The sequence below is a fragment of the Protomyctophum parallelum genome (assembly GCF_964188405.1).
Source record: "Protomyctophum parallelum genome assembly, chromosome: 5".
NCBI lineage: Eukaryota > Metazoa > Chordata > Actinopteri > Myctophiformes > Myctophidae > Protomyctophum > Protomyctophum parallelum.
This window is the reverse complement of record NC_139702.1, coordinates 50,278,329-50,298,756: the sequence shown is the minus strand read 5'-3', so window position 1 is coordinate 50,298,756 and position 20,428 is coordinate 50,278,329. Positions and strand designations below refer to the sequence as shown.

The window sequence follows — 20,428 nt, the reverse complement described above, 5'->3', positions numbered from 1 at the left end:
GGGCATAGGTCATGGGATTTTTTGGGAAATACAAACCAATTCTCTTATTGACAAACAACCTTTCGGAGGCCAGACAAAAATGAGTTAAGGCAGTAATTGTTTGTGACATTTTCTTTTGTCAATGCCAAAACTGTAAGACATTCTTCAACGACCTTCTCATTCCCTTTGAAACAACCCTCGACTGGGATGGTTTAAACAGCTTTACTGGAAGAATGCACGATATACGCTTAAGAATAAAAACTCCATTATTTATTTAACATTGATCAAGAGGATTTACAATGTTACAAAAATTAAATGGATGCCAAGACCCTTTACAAATCTCATAAATCAACTTAAATTAATGCAGTTGCGATTCAAAACAAAAAGCCAAAGCGCCACAGTAAAGCTCTTAGAAAAATGAACATGGCTTTCTGCTGAACAGCAGCAGTGTGACCGCGAGTGGCGTGTGTGCATACACTATACACACCGACTGAAGAACCGCTTCAAATGGAAACCTCCCTCAACTCTTTACCACCAAAGGTTGATTTTAAATTCTTATAACATACTTGGCATCAATAGTCGTTTGAAAATAATTATATACACAGCAGTGACGTAAAAACTTTAAAATACTGCATTTTGTGGTCTTTTTCCGATAATAAAACCGTGACTGATTGTATCAATGTTTATTCGGACAATCGTAGTGTAATAGAAAAACTAGGCCACCTCCCTCACACATTAATCTTTAAATTCTTTGCTCATAAAACATAGCATTGTCTAAAGAAAGAACTATTGTGAATAAAAACCCACTCCTACTCATTTTGCACAAGGTCATTTGTCATTGTCAATGGCATTTGTCCTTACACCAACTCTCCTTTAATGACAATTTCTTTTGTCCCTGTCCCCACGGCAGTTTCACAATACACAACCTACTTGCTGAGGCTGGACAAAACATTTAGTTAATGGAGTGTACATCTCCATATGTCCGGATAATGGTATATAAAACAAACAAGAGTACAGATGAGTGCGCTTTTAAAATGCAAAATAATCTAAATACATGCAGTGCACCACTTCAATAAGTTGACATCAAATAACGATGTGCCTTGTGATGAATATCCACATATAACTCAATATAACAGTACATGCAGCCTTTTTACTGTACAACAGACAGCAATGGCACCTCTTAGCCTTGTTCATACATACCCGTAGAGTACATATATACATTTCAACTGTCTCGTTGGCTAAGGCACGTAAATATATCCCATAAATGTATCCCGTAAATATATCCCTCAATTTCTTTTTTTTTTGCTATCGTCAAAGCAGTTCAAACCTAAACAGTTTTGCAAGATGTCCTCTTATTCAGTAGATTTGGACATATTCCTCTTTGATTACCGTCTGGTGATTGATTGTCGTCGTGTCAAGGAGGCATTGGGACAGACGATGCCCTGCGAGGATTGCTCCGCAGTTCATCGGTGGTTGCTACTGTAGTTAACGGACACCATGTTGAGTTGTTAGATGAGTTGTGAGGCAGCATGGACAGCTGGCCTTTAGCTCAAGCTACAACATGGTATACTATACACCCTTTTGGATTTAGGTTTTGAAGGCTTACAGCATACTGTACATTACACTAGAACCTTGTCAAAGTAAAATGTCTTGTGGATGGAGCGTAAAATAAATGCAATTTGAACGTTTACATTCCAGATCAAAGCCAATTCAAGCACGCGCACGCGCGCACGCACACGCACACGCACACGCACACACACACACACACACACACACACACACACACACACACACACACACACACACACACACACACACACACACACACACACACACACACACACACACACACACACACACACACACACACACACACACACCTATGGGACATCATATTTAGATCTCTTCTCAATAAGAAAATAGTTACCGGTATGCATAATACAAAAATTGCATTTCCACATTACAATGTCCGTTTCAGGTTTGGATAACCATGGTACTGGTGTAGTTGTCAGGGTTTAGGGTACAGCATCTCCACAGCATTTCAACACAGCGTTCAGGTCGAGGCCACGGCATCCAAAAAAGTGTTCAAAGCAGAGGTTACAGTTTCTCCACATTGTTTTATCGTTGAGGCTCTGTTGTCTCCCCATTAGGCTTACGTTCTGTGTGCCTCTAGTTTCTTTTAGAGTCGACACTACAGCATTTCCACATAGTTCTCAGGGATGAGGCCCTTCTTCCCTTCCAGTTCTCCCAACAGCCAGCCAGGCTCCTGGGATGGAGTCACTGCAGGACAGGACACAGTGCGTCAGCATGGGTCAAGGCTAGAGGGATGGCGGGCCTGGGGGGATACCAGGTTCAAAGTCAACTGTGTGTTATGTGGAATATAAATAGAAATCAAAATAGGACACGGCAATTATGTTCCTACTGCATGCTACGGACCTACTCCAATTAGCAGGTTGCACATCTTTCATCTTCAAACTTGTCGTTTGGACATGTATAATTACAGATCCCGGTGATAGCTCTCCAATCATTTCACCCAGACCCAATTAATTCTCAAGAAGGATAGCATAAAACATTTTTGTATAACCATGTTCAAAGCCCTTCCTAGATACAGTACATGCCTAATGCCTATCAGTCTTCCAAGAGAGACATTTTAAAGATTTATTTCTTTGGCATTTTTATGCTTTCTTGCAGACAGATAGGAGAAATAGAGAAAAGGCGTATGGAGCCTTGGGTAGGATATGATTCTGAGCAAGAGGACACTACGCACACAAAATCCTTATAGGGGTGCCGGTCCAGGGCAGAATAATCTAAAAGGTAGTCTTCAAGAGACAAGAAAGTGGCCGCACACACATAGCCAAAGTGACAATAATTTATTTTAGGATTATCCTTCTTCAAGGATAATCCTGGTCTCTAAACTGCCTCCCCCTGGCCAGCTGGGGCGCCCGATGGAGGGGAAAGGAACTGGTTGGAATAACTTTGTGTCAAAAACTTAATTATTACTGTTTTTCAGTCTCAAGCTGCCTCAGGAGCAATCGCAGGAAATTATCCAAACATGTAATGTCCTACTGTCCCCTTTTTGCTTGACCTTACACACTTTAATTTGCACACTCAGATGGAGGAAATGTCTGAAGCAGAGGAAAGGGACGCCAGTGGAATGTTGGCAGCAGTTTGATAGTACAGCAAAGAGAGAGGAATAGGACAGAGAGGTATTAGTTTGATAGGACAGCGAAGAGAGAGGAATAGGACAGAGAGGTATTAGTTTGATAGGACAGCGAAGAGAGAGGAATAGGACAGAGAGGTATTAGTGGCATGCAATACATTTCTTCAGCCAGAAGGAAACTGGCTGGAGAATTGACTATATATACTGTAGTTGACGCACTGCAGTATATGTGAGCTGACCATTTTGACCAACAAAATATAAGCTATGTATACTCCATTTTTTTTTAAGTTTTTGTTTAAGCTCCTATTTTCTCGTATTTGTATACATTTAAAACATTATTGTTTTGTTTTCTGTAAAGTGTCCTTGAGTACGGCTACTGAGAAATGCACTATGAGTCTGTTTTATTATTATTATGAATCACCTCATGTGGGACACCTGGCTGAGCATTGATATGTGTGGTTATACACTAGCGTGGATGGCTGTGAGAGATTTGAATGATCAAAGCCTCTGGTTAAGACATTGAAGTTCCATAGACTGGACATCAAATGTGGACTTTGTGGCAGTTGTGCTTTTTGGAAGTCACCAGTGGTAAAACCATGGTGAAAAAGTATACAGTACAGGACATTTATAAGCACTCAAACAGTCACCTATGAACCACAGATAAGAACATTGCAATATAGGGTAGAGAAATATATAGAGTAGTGTATTGTTAACTTTGTAACCAACAATGGTAAGAGAGTACAATTGTTTCCATGTGACATGTGATCTGGGGGTGTGCAAGCCGAAGATAATCAACATGATCAAAATATCCGTCGTAAATGATCAAACAGAGGAGAAATTAAGTGAGCAAATAATTATAGGTGACTAGTAACAACTATTGGATATTGCCATTTTTTTGCAAGAACATGATTATGTTATTTTGAAAGAAAATCACAAACACACACAAAACAGACCATCTATAATGTCTCGCACTGCTTGTCTAAAGATATGGAGCTGTAAAACAAATACCTAATTTCCCTGGTGAGTGATTACGGCCTCAGGCGAGCTTTTTTGCAGACAGACTGGAGAGAAAATCTGTATCCTATATCCCCCGATTTCCTATTCTATCGCACCACCTCCACCCTCCAATCCCCGCTCCGCCTCGTCTCTCCTCTCTTCCTCCGATTGAAGATCAGATTGGGTTGTCCGGTTTTCCTACAAATCCAATATGCCCGGCTGGTTTTTTTCAACTGAACGACTGGTGTCGGTGATAACACTTACCGGCGTTGAATGTTGCACCGACCTGGAAGGAGAGCTCAGATTCGTGCCCGGCTTCGCACGGGTACACTGCTTTGGCTTTCCTGCCGGTGACACTGAAAAATGAAGGCAATCAGTGAGCTGGCGGCGCTTTGGAGAGGATTAGCACTCAGTTCAATCTGGGCCCGTGGCCGGCCGGTTCATTGGCCCAGCAGTCTGACACAGCAGTGCTAGTAGCAGCAACGGGCCAGGCAGGGGAAATAAGTTCTAAGAAAATACTATATGAGCCGGCCTGCTACACCGGCCTGTCTTATGGCTAGACTCTGTAAGACACTTTCCACGCACGCACGCACTGATTTGCTTGGGGGATCGGGAGGGATTGTTTTGATATCACACCTCACTGATCATTTATTTTTGTGCTTCTGGTCAGACTGTAGAAAATACAGTTCTGTAGATTGAAATATAGATTGTGGTATGTATATCGCAATGCGTTGTGAGCTTGTAGATTGTTGTACAAAGAAACATATAGCCGGGATTAAATGCTTAAGAAAAACATCTCTCTTTTTATTGCAAATGGAACCCTGCACACATGCAAGCAGTGAAACATGCAAACGTTCTCTCTCTTTCACAGTCTTCCAGGCATGTACACATACACATTCATGGACACACAAGCATGGACTGAGGGATACAGGTCCGTTTGTAAAAGGCGCACAGCAGCCGCGACATCAGGCCCTGAGCAACAGACAACTGTCTTTGGTGAGATAATTAAAAAGTGTGGGTGGAGTGTAAAGCAGGCTTGCACACAGGCAGAATGTAAGACCTTCTCCACGCTGCATGCCGCGGCTGTTTCTCATTCACATTTTGTGAGCACTGAAGCTACATTTTGAATCCGAATGCGACATAAAGAAAGAAAGTAAGTAATAAGTAACGATTGCAAAAGGAGGCATATGCAATGCTCCGTAAAGGTTTGCCATTGGCAAATAATAATAATAATAATAATGATGAAAAAAAGTCTATCCTGTTCCTCCAGCGAGGTTGCTTTGCCTGCTGTTGCGAACAGTTATCTCCAATACCAGCTACATTGCCATGTAGAAACTCTGCCTTCAATACACGATGCCCTGATAAATATTTCATATTCTTTCTTTCAGTGGAGCACAACAATGTTGAATGAGGGGCACTCGAGTGAGAGACCGGGAGGGGGGGGAGAGAGAGAGAGAGAGAGGGAGGGGAAAAGAGATCCACAATCTGTTTGAGAAAAAGGAAAAAGTTTGCAACAATCTCCAGCCGAAGCTCTGGGATTTACAATATTGAAAGGAATGCATTCTTGTGGAACCACATTTGGGAGGAATGAAGAATTTGTGTTTGCATGAAAATAACATTAATAGGCTGTCCCATAGAGTCCCTTGGCTGACTGCAGCTTCCCCTCAGCATCATTTGAAAGTAGGGAGAATGAATTCATCATTTACTCTGGAGGGAGCTGTGCAATAGATCACTGGAATGTGTCTAACAGCGCTCCATTCCATTCACTCAAATACCCCTGTGTGTGTGTGTGTGTGTGTGCGCACACACACACACACACACACACACACACGTGTGGCCTGTGTATGGCAGAATAAGCAAAAGACTGCTTCCCCAATATAACCAGTATTTGTGTTGAATCAAAAATGCTTCACATGTAGTCTAAATTAGAGACGTGGGGAGGATGTGAATGAAGGAGAGATAATATTGATATGCAAGACTGAGAGAAGTTACAGTAGTGAGTCACTGGGCACTTTAAAAAAAAAGAGCGATTATGGAAGTTATCAAGTGAGAGAGGGCCGAGTGAGAAAATGAAAGAGTCTCAGGCTGTTCAAAAAACGCAATAACTGACTGTATGTATGAATTCATAAATGACTGGCTGATATAGAAAGCAAGCGAGTGCAAATATCTGTACAGTAGCAGCAGTTGTGAAGCCTGTTTATGTTTTTATTCTACAAAGTTGCTCTAGCAATATTATAATACAAAACTCAGCTTCGCATTCAGTTGCTTGAAAAGACATGCAGTAAAGGGGACTTCGATTATAACTTAATCTGTAAGTATCAGCCTGATGAAAGACAGCTTATGGTAGGCAATACTAAAGGTATTTACTGCAATAAAGTAAACTTTATTTACCTAGGGCTTTTTAATGACTGTTTGCGAAAACACTTGGACAATGCAATGATAGGAAGCATCCCAAATCATGAGGTGATTCAAACAAGAAACAGGGCAACATGTTGCAAGACATTTTCAGACCATATATTACTATGGGATTGAATGAAGTACAGTATAATGCTAACTTCAGCAGTGAAATAAACAGAGAGAGAGAGAGAGAGAGTTGGAATTTCTCACCAATAATGCAGTGCAAATACCTCTGCCATGGAATTCAAGAATTTAACAGTATTTAGGACTTTTAAGGTCTGGAAGTTATGAGGGGGGAAAAAAGAGTCATGATTGTTTATGACTCTCTCAGGTGTGAACAAAACACGTCTCACCTCTCGGAAGCCTGGTCTCCGTCAGTATTAAGCCTGCTTTCTTTGGAGCCTGCAGAGTTTGTCCAGGAGGCTGTAGCTGAGCTGACCCTGCAGACAGACAGGATAGAAAGAGGGGGAAATGAGGCAACCTGGCCATGGACATACAGTACATGTAGCCAACGTGGGTGTATTGGTGGGAATGATAGTATGCAAGTGTTGTCGTGGTGGGCAAAGACAACTAGCAGGGAATGTCCTCTGTTCCAGAAGCTCCAACACAGAGAAAAGCCATGGTATTGTTAACACTGTAGTGACAGACATTAAAAAACTAAAACAACAAAACAGCCGTTAAACAGAAGGTTAGGAGAAGCCCTGGTATTTATTAATTATTGGAGGTAATAGAGCATGCACATCCACTCTGGCCCAGGTGCTGGACAAAATGGTAACACAAGAATCAAGATCACAGTGATCTTAACGTTGAATCAATAAACCAGTGAAGCTGAGTTTTTCCTACCAGTGCTGCGGACTCTATTTATTATTGACAATTAACTGGTGGTATCACACCTCTTGAAACATTGATGATAACACAACTTCTAATATTTTCCTGGCTAATCTTTTAGTTATACAGTACCAATATATTTATAAAGATCAACGTTTCCATTTGGCCAATTCAAATGTATTAAAAACTAGAACATGCACACAGGCACAGGCAGCCTGTTTAGTGCGGCTTCGCCACTGAACACCACATTGTGATTTGTCCACAAACTGCACACATAACTTATCAATAGAGAAAGATTAGGCAGTAAGCCCACACCATTACAGTATGTGTTTAGTTTATATCACCATTATGTGCAATAAAAAAGGAGCTTTTATATTTTACTCCTTGTTTTTGTAGATAAGCAACCTTGTATTTCGACACAGTCCCTTTATTGTATTGTAAGTTTTGTAACCTCTACCAACAGAGTTGGATGGAGGTTACACAGTATGATTTCACCCCTTTCCGCTTGTGGGTCTTGCCCGTTATCAAAGTAACTTAAGAAGATATGGCCTGAATGATCAGTAGGCTGCCCCAAAGAGATGATTCACTTTTGTCAATGGACAAGGTCACAATCAAGGTCAAAGTGATATATCTCAGGATCAAAGAAACTTGGAAAGATGAGGTTTCATCATGTGTTTAATTCTTTGTGCAAATTTTAGATCAAGTGATGTAATCCTTTGCCGTCTGTGCCGTCATGACATATAATGTTCTGTGATCAAAATAACTCGAGGCCATTGTTGGGAATGATCAGTAGGCTGCCTTGTAAAGACCGTACATTTCTTTATTGAAAAGGACAAGGTTACAATCAAGGGCAAAGGAAGAATTACTCCGTCATATCCAAGGTGGATATGGATATGTTGACAGCTGCAGTGTTGGCACAGTTATGCACTGTAAGCTACTGGCGACACTGTATCATGTAATCGTGCAATCTTTCTAGTTTATAGTGTGATATTGTTAAAAAGTCTTTTTGGGAGATATTGTTTTCATTCTTCTCACTTTCTTCTCACTGCTTACTATGCCAGAACTGTATTTTCTTTTGCAACCCAATCTGTGCCAGGAACGTCAGGTTACGTTTTAAGCAGCAGGTACTACCTGTGCCAAGACGAAAGGGTACGTTATTTAAAATAAAATAAAGAAATCTGACGTGCACGCGATGTGCACATGGATGCGCCCACGGTTATTTATTCACAAAATGTCATCGAAATATGTATTCATAGTCCTCCAGAACGTGGAGGACTATGAATACATATTTCGATGACATTTTGTATAAATGTAGTGTGGCACAATGTCAATAATGGTCAACAAAAAACAATCAAAAAATTGAGCAAATATGAATTCATAGACAATGTATTAAGTACAGTAGGAAGAGCAAAAAATACAGCAATGGCTAATTTGAGAATGTGATTTCAATTGCATTTAAAAAATCTCTACTGAGACTCCACAAAGAACTCCATACTAGGATAATAATATCTACCTGGCTACCCCTCATCTTAGGTACAGCATTGGTTGGTACTAGGGACACCTGGGCACCTTGATGTGAAATTGGATATTTTTGTCCAAACTGTTTAAAAATGTAATCCTTGAAAAAATAGTACATCATTATCAGACTTATCCTTCAACTTCTTGTTTATGTCCCAAAATGATTGGACATGCACATTTTGTCGAATGTTTAAGCATGTTCTAATGAGGTCAACATTTATTTACCTAAAAACATGTTCCAAATATGTTAGTTAACATTTTGGACAAAATAGACAATCTTACATCGAGGTGCCCAGCTGTCCCAATTCCTCCCACCGATCCCGTTACCAAAAAGACTCCCTAGCACCAACAACAGACGGGGGAGACCAGCAATGTCACAAATCAGAGCACATGGAGCTCATTTCCTAATCTGAATCCTCCTAATCTTGTCATTTTTGGCATCCATAATCACACTGTTCCCGGCGGCACCGCAATAATGGCGGTAAGGTTAACCTGGGCCAAAGCCACGCTTCTTCTGCAAAGATGACTCAACCAGATGTGCCGTTGTTCCACTCACATACAAAACGCTTCCATTTGCAGACAATTCTGCTTCAAAAGTAAGCCTACGGTGCAACTAAAACATCCTTTACATTGGGCAGTGTGTGAGCAGACCGTTACAAGGCAGACCTACAGTAGCAAGTGCAAGGAGTTTTCCTGTTGCGCTCCATGACTGCCCCGGGGCAGAGCTAATATAGCACATAATGGACAAATTGCTCCTAGCTGCTGCTCCCATGGAGACGCTAATAAAAGGCAATTAGAGGAGAAAGGAGCAGAGGGGTGGAGGGATGTTTGAGAGGACATTTTTAATAGAGGATAGGTTAGCGTTTGGTGGCACTCAACAGGGGTGAGGGGGTTGAAATAGGACTCTGGTGGGTCTGGTGGAGGATGGCGTATGTGTTAGAGTGTTTCTGTGCGGCGTATGTGGTTGTCGGTGTGCTGCTGGTGTCGAATGCAGGTGGGGATGAACTCACAATTCCCCCCCCCCCCCCCCCCCCCCCTTCATGTCCTCCTCTGCCATCTCTCCTACCACTCATCACTTATCCTCCACTCCCATCCACCTCTCGGCATTGCCCGCCAATCCCCACCTATGAGTGTGGAGGTTGGGGCTGACCTGACCAGGAAGGAGGTGTGTGTGTGATTTATAGCTCTGCAGCAGCAAGAGGGCCCGCTGTGGAGCTCGGCCGTGCTTCACATCAGCATGGAGGGGAGGGGAGGGGAGGGGGGGGGTGGGACGCTGCAGTGCAGCAAATCCACTCATTAACCTGGACTTGGACATAACCACTGTCTGCCTGGGCCTCAGTCAAGAGGAGAGAGAAGGAGAGAGAGGGTGAGAGAGATGGAGAGAAGGAGCACTGATTCTTCACCGACCGACCCACCTGCAGGTGTACTCGCTCTCTCTCTCTCACACACACACACACACACACACACACACACACACACACACACACACACACACACACACACACACACACACACAAAACAGTACATGCATGCATATGCCACATACGCTCTGACATACACACACCTACAGTGCAGGTGCAACAGTGCATGGCATGCACAAACACATCATACTCATTCAATGCATCTCTCCCAGCTTGTGCATATGCATGCTCACGCACACGCCAGTATAAATAGATGAAGTCAAAGCAAAATGATCAAACTGTCATCTAAGTGCTTATTGCATTCATATGGGGATTATCCAGATCAGTGAAGGATCAACCAGGTACACAGGCGCACACACATGATTACAGGATAAACACTTAAGAAAAAAATAAATTATTCAATGCCACATGGTTGCCCTAGAAACTTGTTAAATGTACCACGGGAAAATGGATTCATCCAAAAATTGCTTTCACAATTACCAGCTAAGCCAAACCGAGGGAAATTGTTTCTGTCTCTCCAGGACGAAAATAGCATTGAGCTATGAATTGCTCATCTCTTGTTGTACCCCCCACCCCCCTGCCAAAATTAACGCAGGCCTAAGCTAAGCTTCTTCTGCAAACATGATTAAATACAGTAAACTAGAATTTCTGGGAAATGCACCGTACATTAGGCATCTGCGTGCAAGAGCGCTCTACACGAACTCTAACTCAATATAAATTGATTGATTGAAATATTTATTAACAGTTTGCAGAATTACAGTACATTTCAAGCACAACTCCATACAAGACTGTTAACTGTGAGTGGACGACCGCATGAAAGCATTTCTACTTGTTTACAATAGGGCCCACCATTTTAATTTCATCCAAACATTTAGAGACGTACAAATATACACTTCTATGTAGCCAAAAGCAGGAAATCCTAGTGGAGGTAACAAGGGAAAAAAAACATACAGTGAGGGAAAAAGGGGGTGGGTGGGGGAATAAGATTTTATGGGGGCCAGTTTCGAATTGCAGCCGTCCGTAGGTGCCCTTTGAGAGCGGTTATGAAGGAGTCAAGGGATTCGCATGTCTTAATGACTGTGTTGGTAGTGCGTTCCACATTTTGGTGGCATAGGAGCGAAATTAATTTAGTCCCTTGTTTGTGCCGAATCTGGGTTGTACATGGTTTGTTGAACTCCCTCTGGTGTTGTGGGTGTGGACTTCGTTGACATTAAGGAAGTATTTAGACAGGTACATGAGTATCTTGGTGGTGTATCGAATCTTGTGGACCAGACCCATTGCAAGATGCTGTACTCTGTCGTCAACCCCAAGCCATTCCAGCCTGTCAAAGTGGGTAGGGGTGAGGTGGGTTCGGGGAGTGAGGCCAAGTGGCAGCCTGAACAGCTTGTTTTGGGAAGTCTGGATATGCTCAATGCGTGTTATGCTATGAATCGAAACTCACTGACTTAATAAAGTATGTTGTTGGAACGAGCAGAGGGGTCACTGGGTTAGGGCGTTGAGAGACGCAACACAGGTGGGACACACTGCCTTTCCACAGCTGCTGTTGAGGTGCCCTTGAGTGAGGGAGACTGCTCCAGTGGAGCTGCTACAGGGGCTAACAGTAGATTGATTCATTTGTGGATATACTGGGCAGAAGGCTAACCCACACCAACAGCAGCAACAAGTGCTGGCCACACTGGTCACTGGTCTCCAGCGAGATGCCTAGCAGCAGAATTGCTGCGACCCGGCGAAAAGAGCAGCGTTATGCAAATGAGCTGTGCGAGAGTCGAGTGATAGTCAATCAGAGGGCAGATGTGTTTGTGGAACCACCAGAGACCCGACACCGACTGTCTGCACTATACTCCTACGTCTGTTAGCTCTACTGTCAGGCATGGCTGCTTGCACGAGCTGACTGGACCACAGCTCGCCTATTAATGGTAACATATGAGTAGCCTTGACAAAAACACAAACTCCACTATGAATATAGCAGAGATTATGTAAATGTACATAATGCTGTCGGGCAGAAACTCTCTCTGCTGTCGGGCAGAAACCAGCTAACTCAAAAATTTCAGGAAATGAAAAAACGAAATATAAAATTTCCAGGAAATGAAGAAAAACTAAAACAAATCAGCCTCATCATATGCACCACTTTATTCAAATCCAGCTCAAAGAGTTAGGAGGTTTTGTCCATCATTGATAAGAACAGCTGACTAATGATCTCCAAGCTCACAATGCATGACACATGTGAATCAATGCCCAGATGCTTCATGACACTGCTTAAATAGGCCTACAACAACAAGCAGGACTTCAACTATTACAATAACTTCTGCAAAGAGGGGTTCAGAGAGTTGCATTTTCAGTAGAACTAGCAAGAGAATAGCCATGAAACATGACTGTTAGACGACCGTCGTGTGATCCAGCCTCCAGGGCAACCGAGAGAAATGCTATACGAATTCATCACATGCTCTCCTCAGAAAACACTACGTAGATTTTAGAAATGAACATTAGTGTCAGTGCAAGTTTGATGAACGGGTATACTGCATAGTTAGGTTTAACAGACTACAGGGGTGATTATCTTCTGCAAGCTCTCTTTGGAACGCAGGGTAGAGGTGGAGTTAGCTAGTTATGCCGATGGCGATGCATATGTCGCATAAGCTATATAGAGACATATTTCCTAGATATCTACATATACTGTATGCACATAATGAACCTGAATATGACATATATGCAGCATATATTTATATTGGCATAATATGTTCATATATTAAAAAATCACACCCGTGTGAACTGAGTGGTGCAACTCCCCTCGCCCCCCTCCTCTCTCCCTCTCTCTCATTAGCAGGCAACAGTGCAGCACTACCCCTCTCTCTCCATTTCTGGCACAACAGCACCCCTACTGGTACTCATAGTCATACCACTGGTACTCATTAACACATAGGTGGACACATAGGTGAACACGGACATTGCTGTTCCTTGGAGTGGTTGCACCACTCAAAAAATAACCATTAGCCTGCACCATTAGCCTTTTCATGTCACATACCCCCTAGAAGGCGCTTGCACACCACAGGGGGTGCATTCAGCACAGTTTGGGAATCCCCAAAGAGTTAGGCGGTTTTGTCAGACGCTTAGTATATACATGATGTTATATGTAAGGGATAATGTATGGCGGGGTGGTCATCGTTGATAGATACATAAAATCACAGACAGGATGATTTATCTAACAATGACGCAGATTTTGTGGTCTGAGCCACAAAACATTTTCAGATGGTGGGTCCACGGCCAAATCAATTTGGGTGGTCCTTCAAATGAAAAGGTTTGGGAACTAATTATTTAGAAGGCCTGGTCCTGGGTTCGATTCCCGCTCGGGACGCTGTGGGTGCTGGCGGCGTGTTTTCTCCTCCGCGTCATCAGTGCCCATAACCGAGGTGGGGTTGGCGAAAGGGCCTTTCTGTGTGGAGTTTGCATGTTCTCCCTGTGTCCCCTAGGGTATGTACCCTCACCAAAAACATGCAGTAATCCTGGTCTCTAAACTGCCTCCCCCTGGCCAGCCGGGGCGCCTGATGGAGGGGAAAGGAACTGGTTGGAATAACGTGTTCCTTCCACGCGCTACGTCCAACCAGGGAAACCCCCCCCTGTCAGGTGTAAAGGAGCAACTTGGACACTCAGGCATGAAGGAATGAGTTCAAGTCCGTTGCTCTCCCCATGTCCCCTATATATGGGGACTAGGTTGGCGGAAGGTGTGTAGAGCCCAGGATCACATTAGATAATTGACACAGGGGTGAAAAATGGGTTACAAAATTGTGGGATAAAAAAAAAAAAAGGCATTTATAGAATCGGCCTCATGTCTTAATGGGTTAAGAGCGTCTGATAAATGCCTAAAACATGTTTTAACGTAATTGTGAACTAAAACAAAATTGAGCAACTGCATGGCTTAATGTTATGCTAAAAGGTTATGTTATGTATAGGCTTGATCACTTCCAGACAAGATTGCCATTGCTTTTCAGCACTCCGTTTCCTCAAGGCTAAATGAGAAATACCATAAGCTGGCTGCAGTAACAGGGAACACATGACACAGGTGACACATAGCACCGTTGTTGCTACTGGTGAGCGCACGGTACAGTAAGCGTGTGACAGTGTAGCTAAACTTGCTATGAAAGAGCACTCATGCACGCCTTCTCCTACATGGGTAAACAATAACAGCAAGAAGACGATGGAGCCGAAGGAGAGCCAGACTCTCAAATCGTAAGCATTATCACATGGATACCAACAACGACATATTCATCAGATAGAGAGGACCGCTGGTTCCCATTACTGCAGGAATTTCATCCAGGCCACGTTGGGCCCTGGTCTGGCACTAACACAGGGCTCAACGGGGGCTGGGAACCCTCTTTCACTTACAGTAAGTACTGCAACCTTCATCTAAACAGTTGGGAATTTGTCCTTCTGTGTGTAAGACAAAAACAGGACAGGATATTGGATGTATACAAACAGTATTACCGCACGCACACACAGGTTAACACTTACAATATGTGTTGTTATAACCCATGTACTAAACATCAAAAGTATTGCACCGCCGTGACAAAAGTACAACAAGATAAACCTATAAAGTCAAGGATTAAGTAAACAAAATCAAATACTGAAATAAAAGGCATCGTTTGAGTAAAATCAATAAGAGAGGCATATCAGGGGGATTTGGTCGACTTTTCAACTCGAAGCCGGGATTGAGTGTGCGGCCAACACACTCTGGTCTATTTGGGTGGGCAGGAAACGAGCTTCAATCCACTGTTTTATGAACAAAAGCCGTCTGCCAACGAGGCACATGGGAGGGAGGGAGAGGAAGTCGGATGAAGAGGAGGGACATGAGCAGAAAGTGCAGCATCACTGGTCAGGAGGACTGAGAGGCAGCAGCGCTACAGAGAGATGCCCTGACAGAACCATGGGGAGAAGTGGAGAAATACACTGAAGCTCGTGGAGATGATGAATAATGCCGCAGTGTCAGCGAAGGAGAGTTGAGCGGTAGATTGCATCTGTGTATGACCAAGCATATTTCTCAGTTTACAGCTGAGCTCAGACACAAAGAATCCCAACAAATCCCATGTTCCAGGTGCGCAACACCAGTGAGACACATCAGAACAGCATTAAAGAACTCTGAAAAAGAGGGGCAGCACACAGGCTCTGGACAAAAGACCACACAAATGGTAAAATATAACAAAAACAGACAACAGATACAGTAACTACCGGTAATACAAAATCCGTTTTAAGTCTTTGACTCAATAGTTACACGGTTGTTTTGTAGAGGTTAATTCCATCACCTGGGTGCAACAAAAAGGAGAAAGCTGCTCTTCCAAGTTCTGCGCAAATCCTGGGTATACCTGCTGCTACTACCTGGTAGAGCAGCCATCTAGTGGAGTGAAAATCATAACGGCTGTTGGTGGGAGATAAGAGATTACACAGATAATGTATGAAGGGATTTGGCCCAGTAAGGCTTTGTAAATAACTAGAAATACTGACATCGTGGTTGAATGCCTTCGCCAACCAGTTGCCGTTTACATCCATTATCAGCCCAGACTTGTATAATGCATTGTGCAAAAAAAAAAGCATCATCAGTTTCTTCACTGGGTTCTCAATATGAAAACAACCTTAGTGAACTCATACTTAGAAGACCAGGATCAGCTCTGTTGCAATTCCCCACTCTACACAAAATATTTCAGTCGAAAATAGGCTACTATATCTACAATCTCACAATGCTATTTTGACACAATGTACACCCCAGAAGCGGGATGCAAGGTTTCAAGTGGTTAAAGGAGAGCCTGTCATCCATCCATCCATCCATCCATAGTACTTGTAAGATGACACTGTTGTGACTGTTTCACTCCTACGGGATGAATGATAACGGTATCTTAGGTCTGGGAGCGAGCTCTGGAAAAAAGCACAAATGTGATTTCCTTAGCATTAAGAAGCAATGTCAGGGGGGCACGGTGGCGCAGTCGGTAGCCTCACAGCTAGAAAGTCTTGGGTTCGATTCCTGCTGGGGACACTGTGGGCGCGTTTTGTCCTCCATGTCATCAGTGCCCCTAGGTGGGGTTGGCAAAAAGGGCCTTTCTGTGTGACCCCGTCAGGTGAAAAGAAGCGGCCTGGACACCCATACATTGAAGGAAGCATGAGGTCAGTCCGTTGCTCTCCCCAGGTTGGCGGAGGGAGTGTAGAGCCCAGGATGACATTAGATAATTGACACTGACTGGGTGAAAAATGAGTTACAAAATCGTGGGATAAAAAAAAGAAAAAAGCAATGTTAAACCAAAACCATAATGTACAATGAGGCCTGCAGCTGTTTAAAGGCAGTCTGGAGCCCATAAACAAGGCCTTTCCACCGCTGGCCTGCGTTCAAATTCAACCCAAGCTCTTTGCTAAATGTCATCCCCTCTCTCTCCCCTCCTTTCCTGTCTCTCTACTCACTGTCAAAATAAAGCAGAAAATTGCCGGGGGAAAAAAAACGATATCAAACCATTTAAATAATACAACAATAAACAACAATTTGTTGCCGTTGGGCAGGAACCTTGTATCTCCATATTTAAACGTTTTGTTTTTTCCGTAAATGATCATACATATGTCATTAAAGCACAGCTCAAGACCTATTTCTTCACTCTTGCTTTTAGTTGAGTTTTTAAATGTCTGTTATTCATGTGCTCATTGTTTTGCCTGATTCGCTGCCTTTTTTGCTATATTTTTGTCATTTTATGGGGGTTTTTGTACTATTATTTTAATATTATTACAGTATGTGTTTTTGCTTTTCTATTTTCTTTATTGCTCTGTGCTGCATTCACGTCATGAAAGGTGCTCAGTCCATTTCCTGAAAAGTAACGGTTTTGGACATAAGACACACCGACAGCGACAAATTGTTGTTGGGGGAGGTACTCGTGCAAACAGTCGGTCCATCCCTCCCAGAGCCTCCAGCTGATTCCCGGCCATTAGGGCCAAAGAGGTGCTGTGCTAACAGGTCTCCACCATGCCGCCCTGCTATGATTTATGGGTGAGCAGAGCCAGGGCGACACCCTGTGACATATGGCGCAAGTCTTCATAAAGGGACGGGGGCGGCGGCTATAAGGGTAAACAAGATGAATATCTCCCCGACGTCGATAGGGTTTACACGGCCATCGCGCGGCCACCTGTCTCCCAGGCAAATAACCCATTCTGACCTGAGATCAGATTCATACGAGGTTTCCGCCGGACACACACTGGTCTGATTAACCCATTCTGACCTGAGATCAGATTAAAAAAATGTCAGTCGTTCTTCGATTAAAAAAAAATAGCAGACCTACAAGCTCGTATCGCGCCACTCGGTGGCGCGATATGAGCTTGTAGATCTGCTATTTTTCAATAGATAAAGCATAACATGATGCCGACACCAAAATGGGTGCCCGGTCAGAATGGGATAAGAGCTGAGATTTACGACCTGCTCCTGTCCACGTCCTCTTGACACCACGGGAAACAACCAGAGAAAATATGAAATAAAATAAAAATGCAGTATGTCAAAAAGGGAAGAGATTATGGAATGGAATGGAGCATCGTCGATCGAACGATACAACATGAAAGCCTTTAAGCTTTGAGACTTCTACAACCATTTCAACCCCATATACTTACTTAGTAGGCTCTCTCCTTTTTTCCATCTACACAAAATAGGAGATCTACAAGCTCACACCACAACTTGTTGCGAGCTTGTAGAAGCTATTTTCGTCAAATGTTCGCCCGTAGAATAGAGATGCTAGGGTTAAAAAACAAACACGCAGACAGACAAGACTCACAAACATGTGGGCGCACGTGCACGGCGCACACGCACACACACACACACACACACACACACACACACACACACACACACACACACACACACACACACACACACACACACACACACACACACACACACACACACACACACACACTTTGTCAAGTCTTGGATGATTTGTTTTCTATTCCATAACTCTTCTTAGCTTGACAGAGAGACGCGTCAAGACGGCAAGTGAGACAGAAAGTCAATTTCAAGGGGATTGTGCAGACATGACACAGCAAAGAGAGGGGGCCTAACATCTGCAGCATAACCCAGTATTTAATCCATTCTGACCTGAGATCAGATTCATACAAGGTTTCCGCCGGACACACACTGGTCTGATGAACCCATTCTGACCTGAGATCAGATTCTAAAAATGTCAGTCGCTCTTCGATTTTTCAAAAATAGCAGACCTACAAGCTCGTATCGCGCCACTCGGTGGCGCGATATGAGCTTGTAGATCTGCTATTTTTAAATAGCTAAAGCATAACATGATGCCAACACCAAAATGGGTGCCCGTTCAGAATGGGTTAAGTGTCTCTGCCATTAGAATTCAAGACAAGCTGTGGACTGGAAAACAACTAAACGGACCAAGGAAGACTGGGCACAGAACCCGAGGAGTGGATTTCGGAAGAGGAGAGAGAGGTCTGCCTCTTTACATAATAGCCACATCACATGGAAGACAAAAAGAAATACACTGCACTGCTGACATTGTTCACTCAGACAACACGGTCATAATGAGAGATACGAACATACGTGTAGATAAAAATACCCAACCAAATTTAAGACTGTACATTAATTCAAATAAAATTTGTAATATATGGACCTTGTAATGGTGAGATGTATTATTTGTGAAAGCAAAGTTTCAGGGTGGAATAATGATTCAATCTCCACTAATAATAATACTAATAATGTTTAATTGTATAACAAATTTCATACAAACTAGTGCTGTATTTTACCAGCTGCACAAGGACACATGGTACAGAGGAGACCTTTTGATCTAGCATACAACATTGATGCGTGCTAGATGTAAACAAAGTGTAAGTGTCATGGCTGCCCAAATGCATTTCCAACGGAAGTCACATGGTTTGACACAACATTTTTTGTTGTGCGGCTTTCGGCTGTGTATCGACTGCCCCCCTCCCCCCCATGCAACAAAAATGTTGTGTCAAACCATGCGACTCCCATTGGAAATGCATTGCGAGCTTGCATCAGTAAACAAGTCTCATGCATCAGCTATACATCAATTTGCTGTGAAAGTGTGAGTCAGGCCGTAGAGTTCAAATGCTTAGCATTTACAGTACACACACACACACAGTTCATTTCACTCAGAGAGATTTGACCGTGTGTGTATATTATGTTGATAGCCACTCACCCCGAGCTGCTGCTTATGCTGAGTGGGGCATCGTCCAGCTTCTCCGGAGGTGACTCTGAGGCGGAGGCCGTGGACGACTGGGAAGACACCGACTCGTTACTGCCCATGGACGTCTGGTCCGCTGCCGAGTTGGAGCAATCTCCCTCTGTAGAGACTGGAGCCATGACACAGAAACACACGTGCAACAGGGTATAGGTTACTGCACAGAGGGTATGCGCATGCATAAAGTGATTGGCAAATCAAGTGGCAATCGGATAGGACTTTTCTGACTGGATGTCAAGGCCAGAAAGTAGGTTTTTTACCATTCAGTAGGCGTTCCCGCATAACTTCCGGGTATGATGATGATGATGATGTCACACGCATACCCTCTATTGTTGATATCGGAAACGTTCTCACCAAGTACAATGATGATGATGAGGGTAATTATTTACTCATCACAATTATTACAAAATATAATAACTAATAATCTAGCCATTATGTCTCCGGTGAGGGGGCGATAAAATGAGCATGTGTAATAATAGAGCAGCGGACCAATCTGTGCAAACAAAAGCCATGTCTTTTCTGGCAGCTGACCAGGTCAGCATTGAACAGTGAGGAACTTGCAAAAGCAAACGCGTAACCTGAGTCCAAATGATAAAGTCGTTGAATAATTTATCCACACTTAAGAAAAGAACAATCAGCTGGGGCCTATTGAAAACAAAGTGCTGGCAAAACAGCAGGGATTTACTTTCAGTGATTTAGAACCCATAATACAAAGTCGTGACAGGCAGAAACCTTAGAAACACAAGGGAAGAGACCTGGTATTTGAATTTACTGTGGCGTGAAAGGAAATATTAGGCAGTAGTACATAAGAAAATCAAGAAAAGGAGTTTTTTGTGTGCGGTAATTTCATCCCCTCTATCCCTCCAAGCAAATACTAGTATAATTCCTGGTTGAGACAAAAAAGG

At 43.2% G+C, this 20,428-nt stretch overlaps 1 protein-coding gene across 3 annotated transcripts in view; it reads right to left on the bottom strand.

Annotated features, from left to right (window-relative positions):
• Nucleotides 1-231: 231 nt before the first annotated feature.
• The window catches only part of arhgap10 (Rho GTPase activating protein 10), an 89,152-nt gene continuing 68,955 nt past the window's right edge, over nucleotides 232-20,428 (bottom strand). Inside the window, exons 20-24 of one of the 3 annotated variants that reach the window (XR_014569308.1) lie at nucleotides 19,482-19,635; nucleotides 6,886-6,972; nucleotides 4,400-4,491; nucleotides 1,922-2,259; nucleotides 1,870-1,881 (exon numbers count right to left, since the gene is read on the bottom strand). Coding sequence is in view for 2 of the 3 variants with exons in the window: in XM_083766053.1 (XP_083622179.1) it covers nucleotides 2,171-2,259; nucleotides 4,400-4,491; nucleotides 6,886-6,972; nucleotides 19,482-19,635 (422 nt within the window). In the remaining variant the exon portion in view is untranslated. Of the gene's footprint in view, nucleotides 2,315-4,399; nucleotides 4,492-6,885; nucleotides 6,973-19,481; nucleotides 19,636-20,428 lie in introns of all 3 variants that reach the window. The other 2 variants (XM_083766054.1, XM_083766053.1) reach the window with 2 other exon arrangements.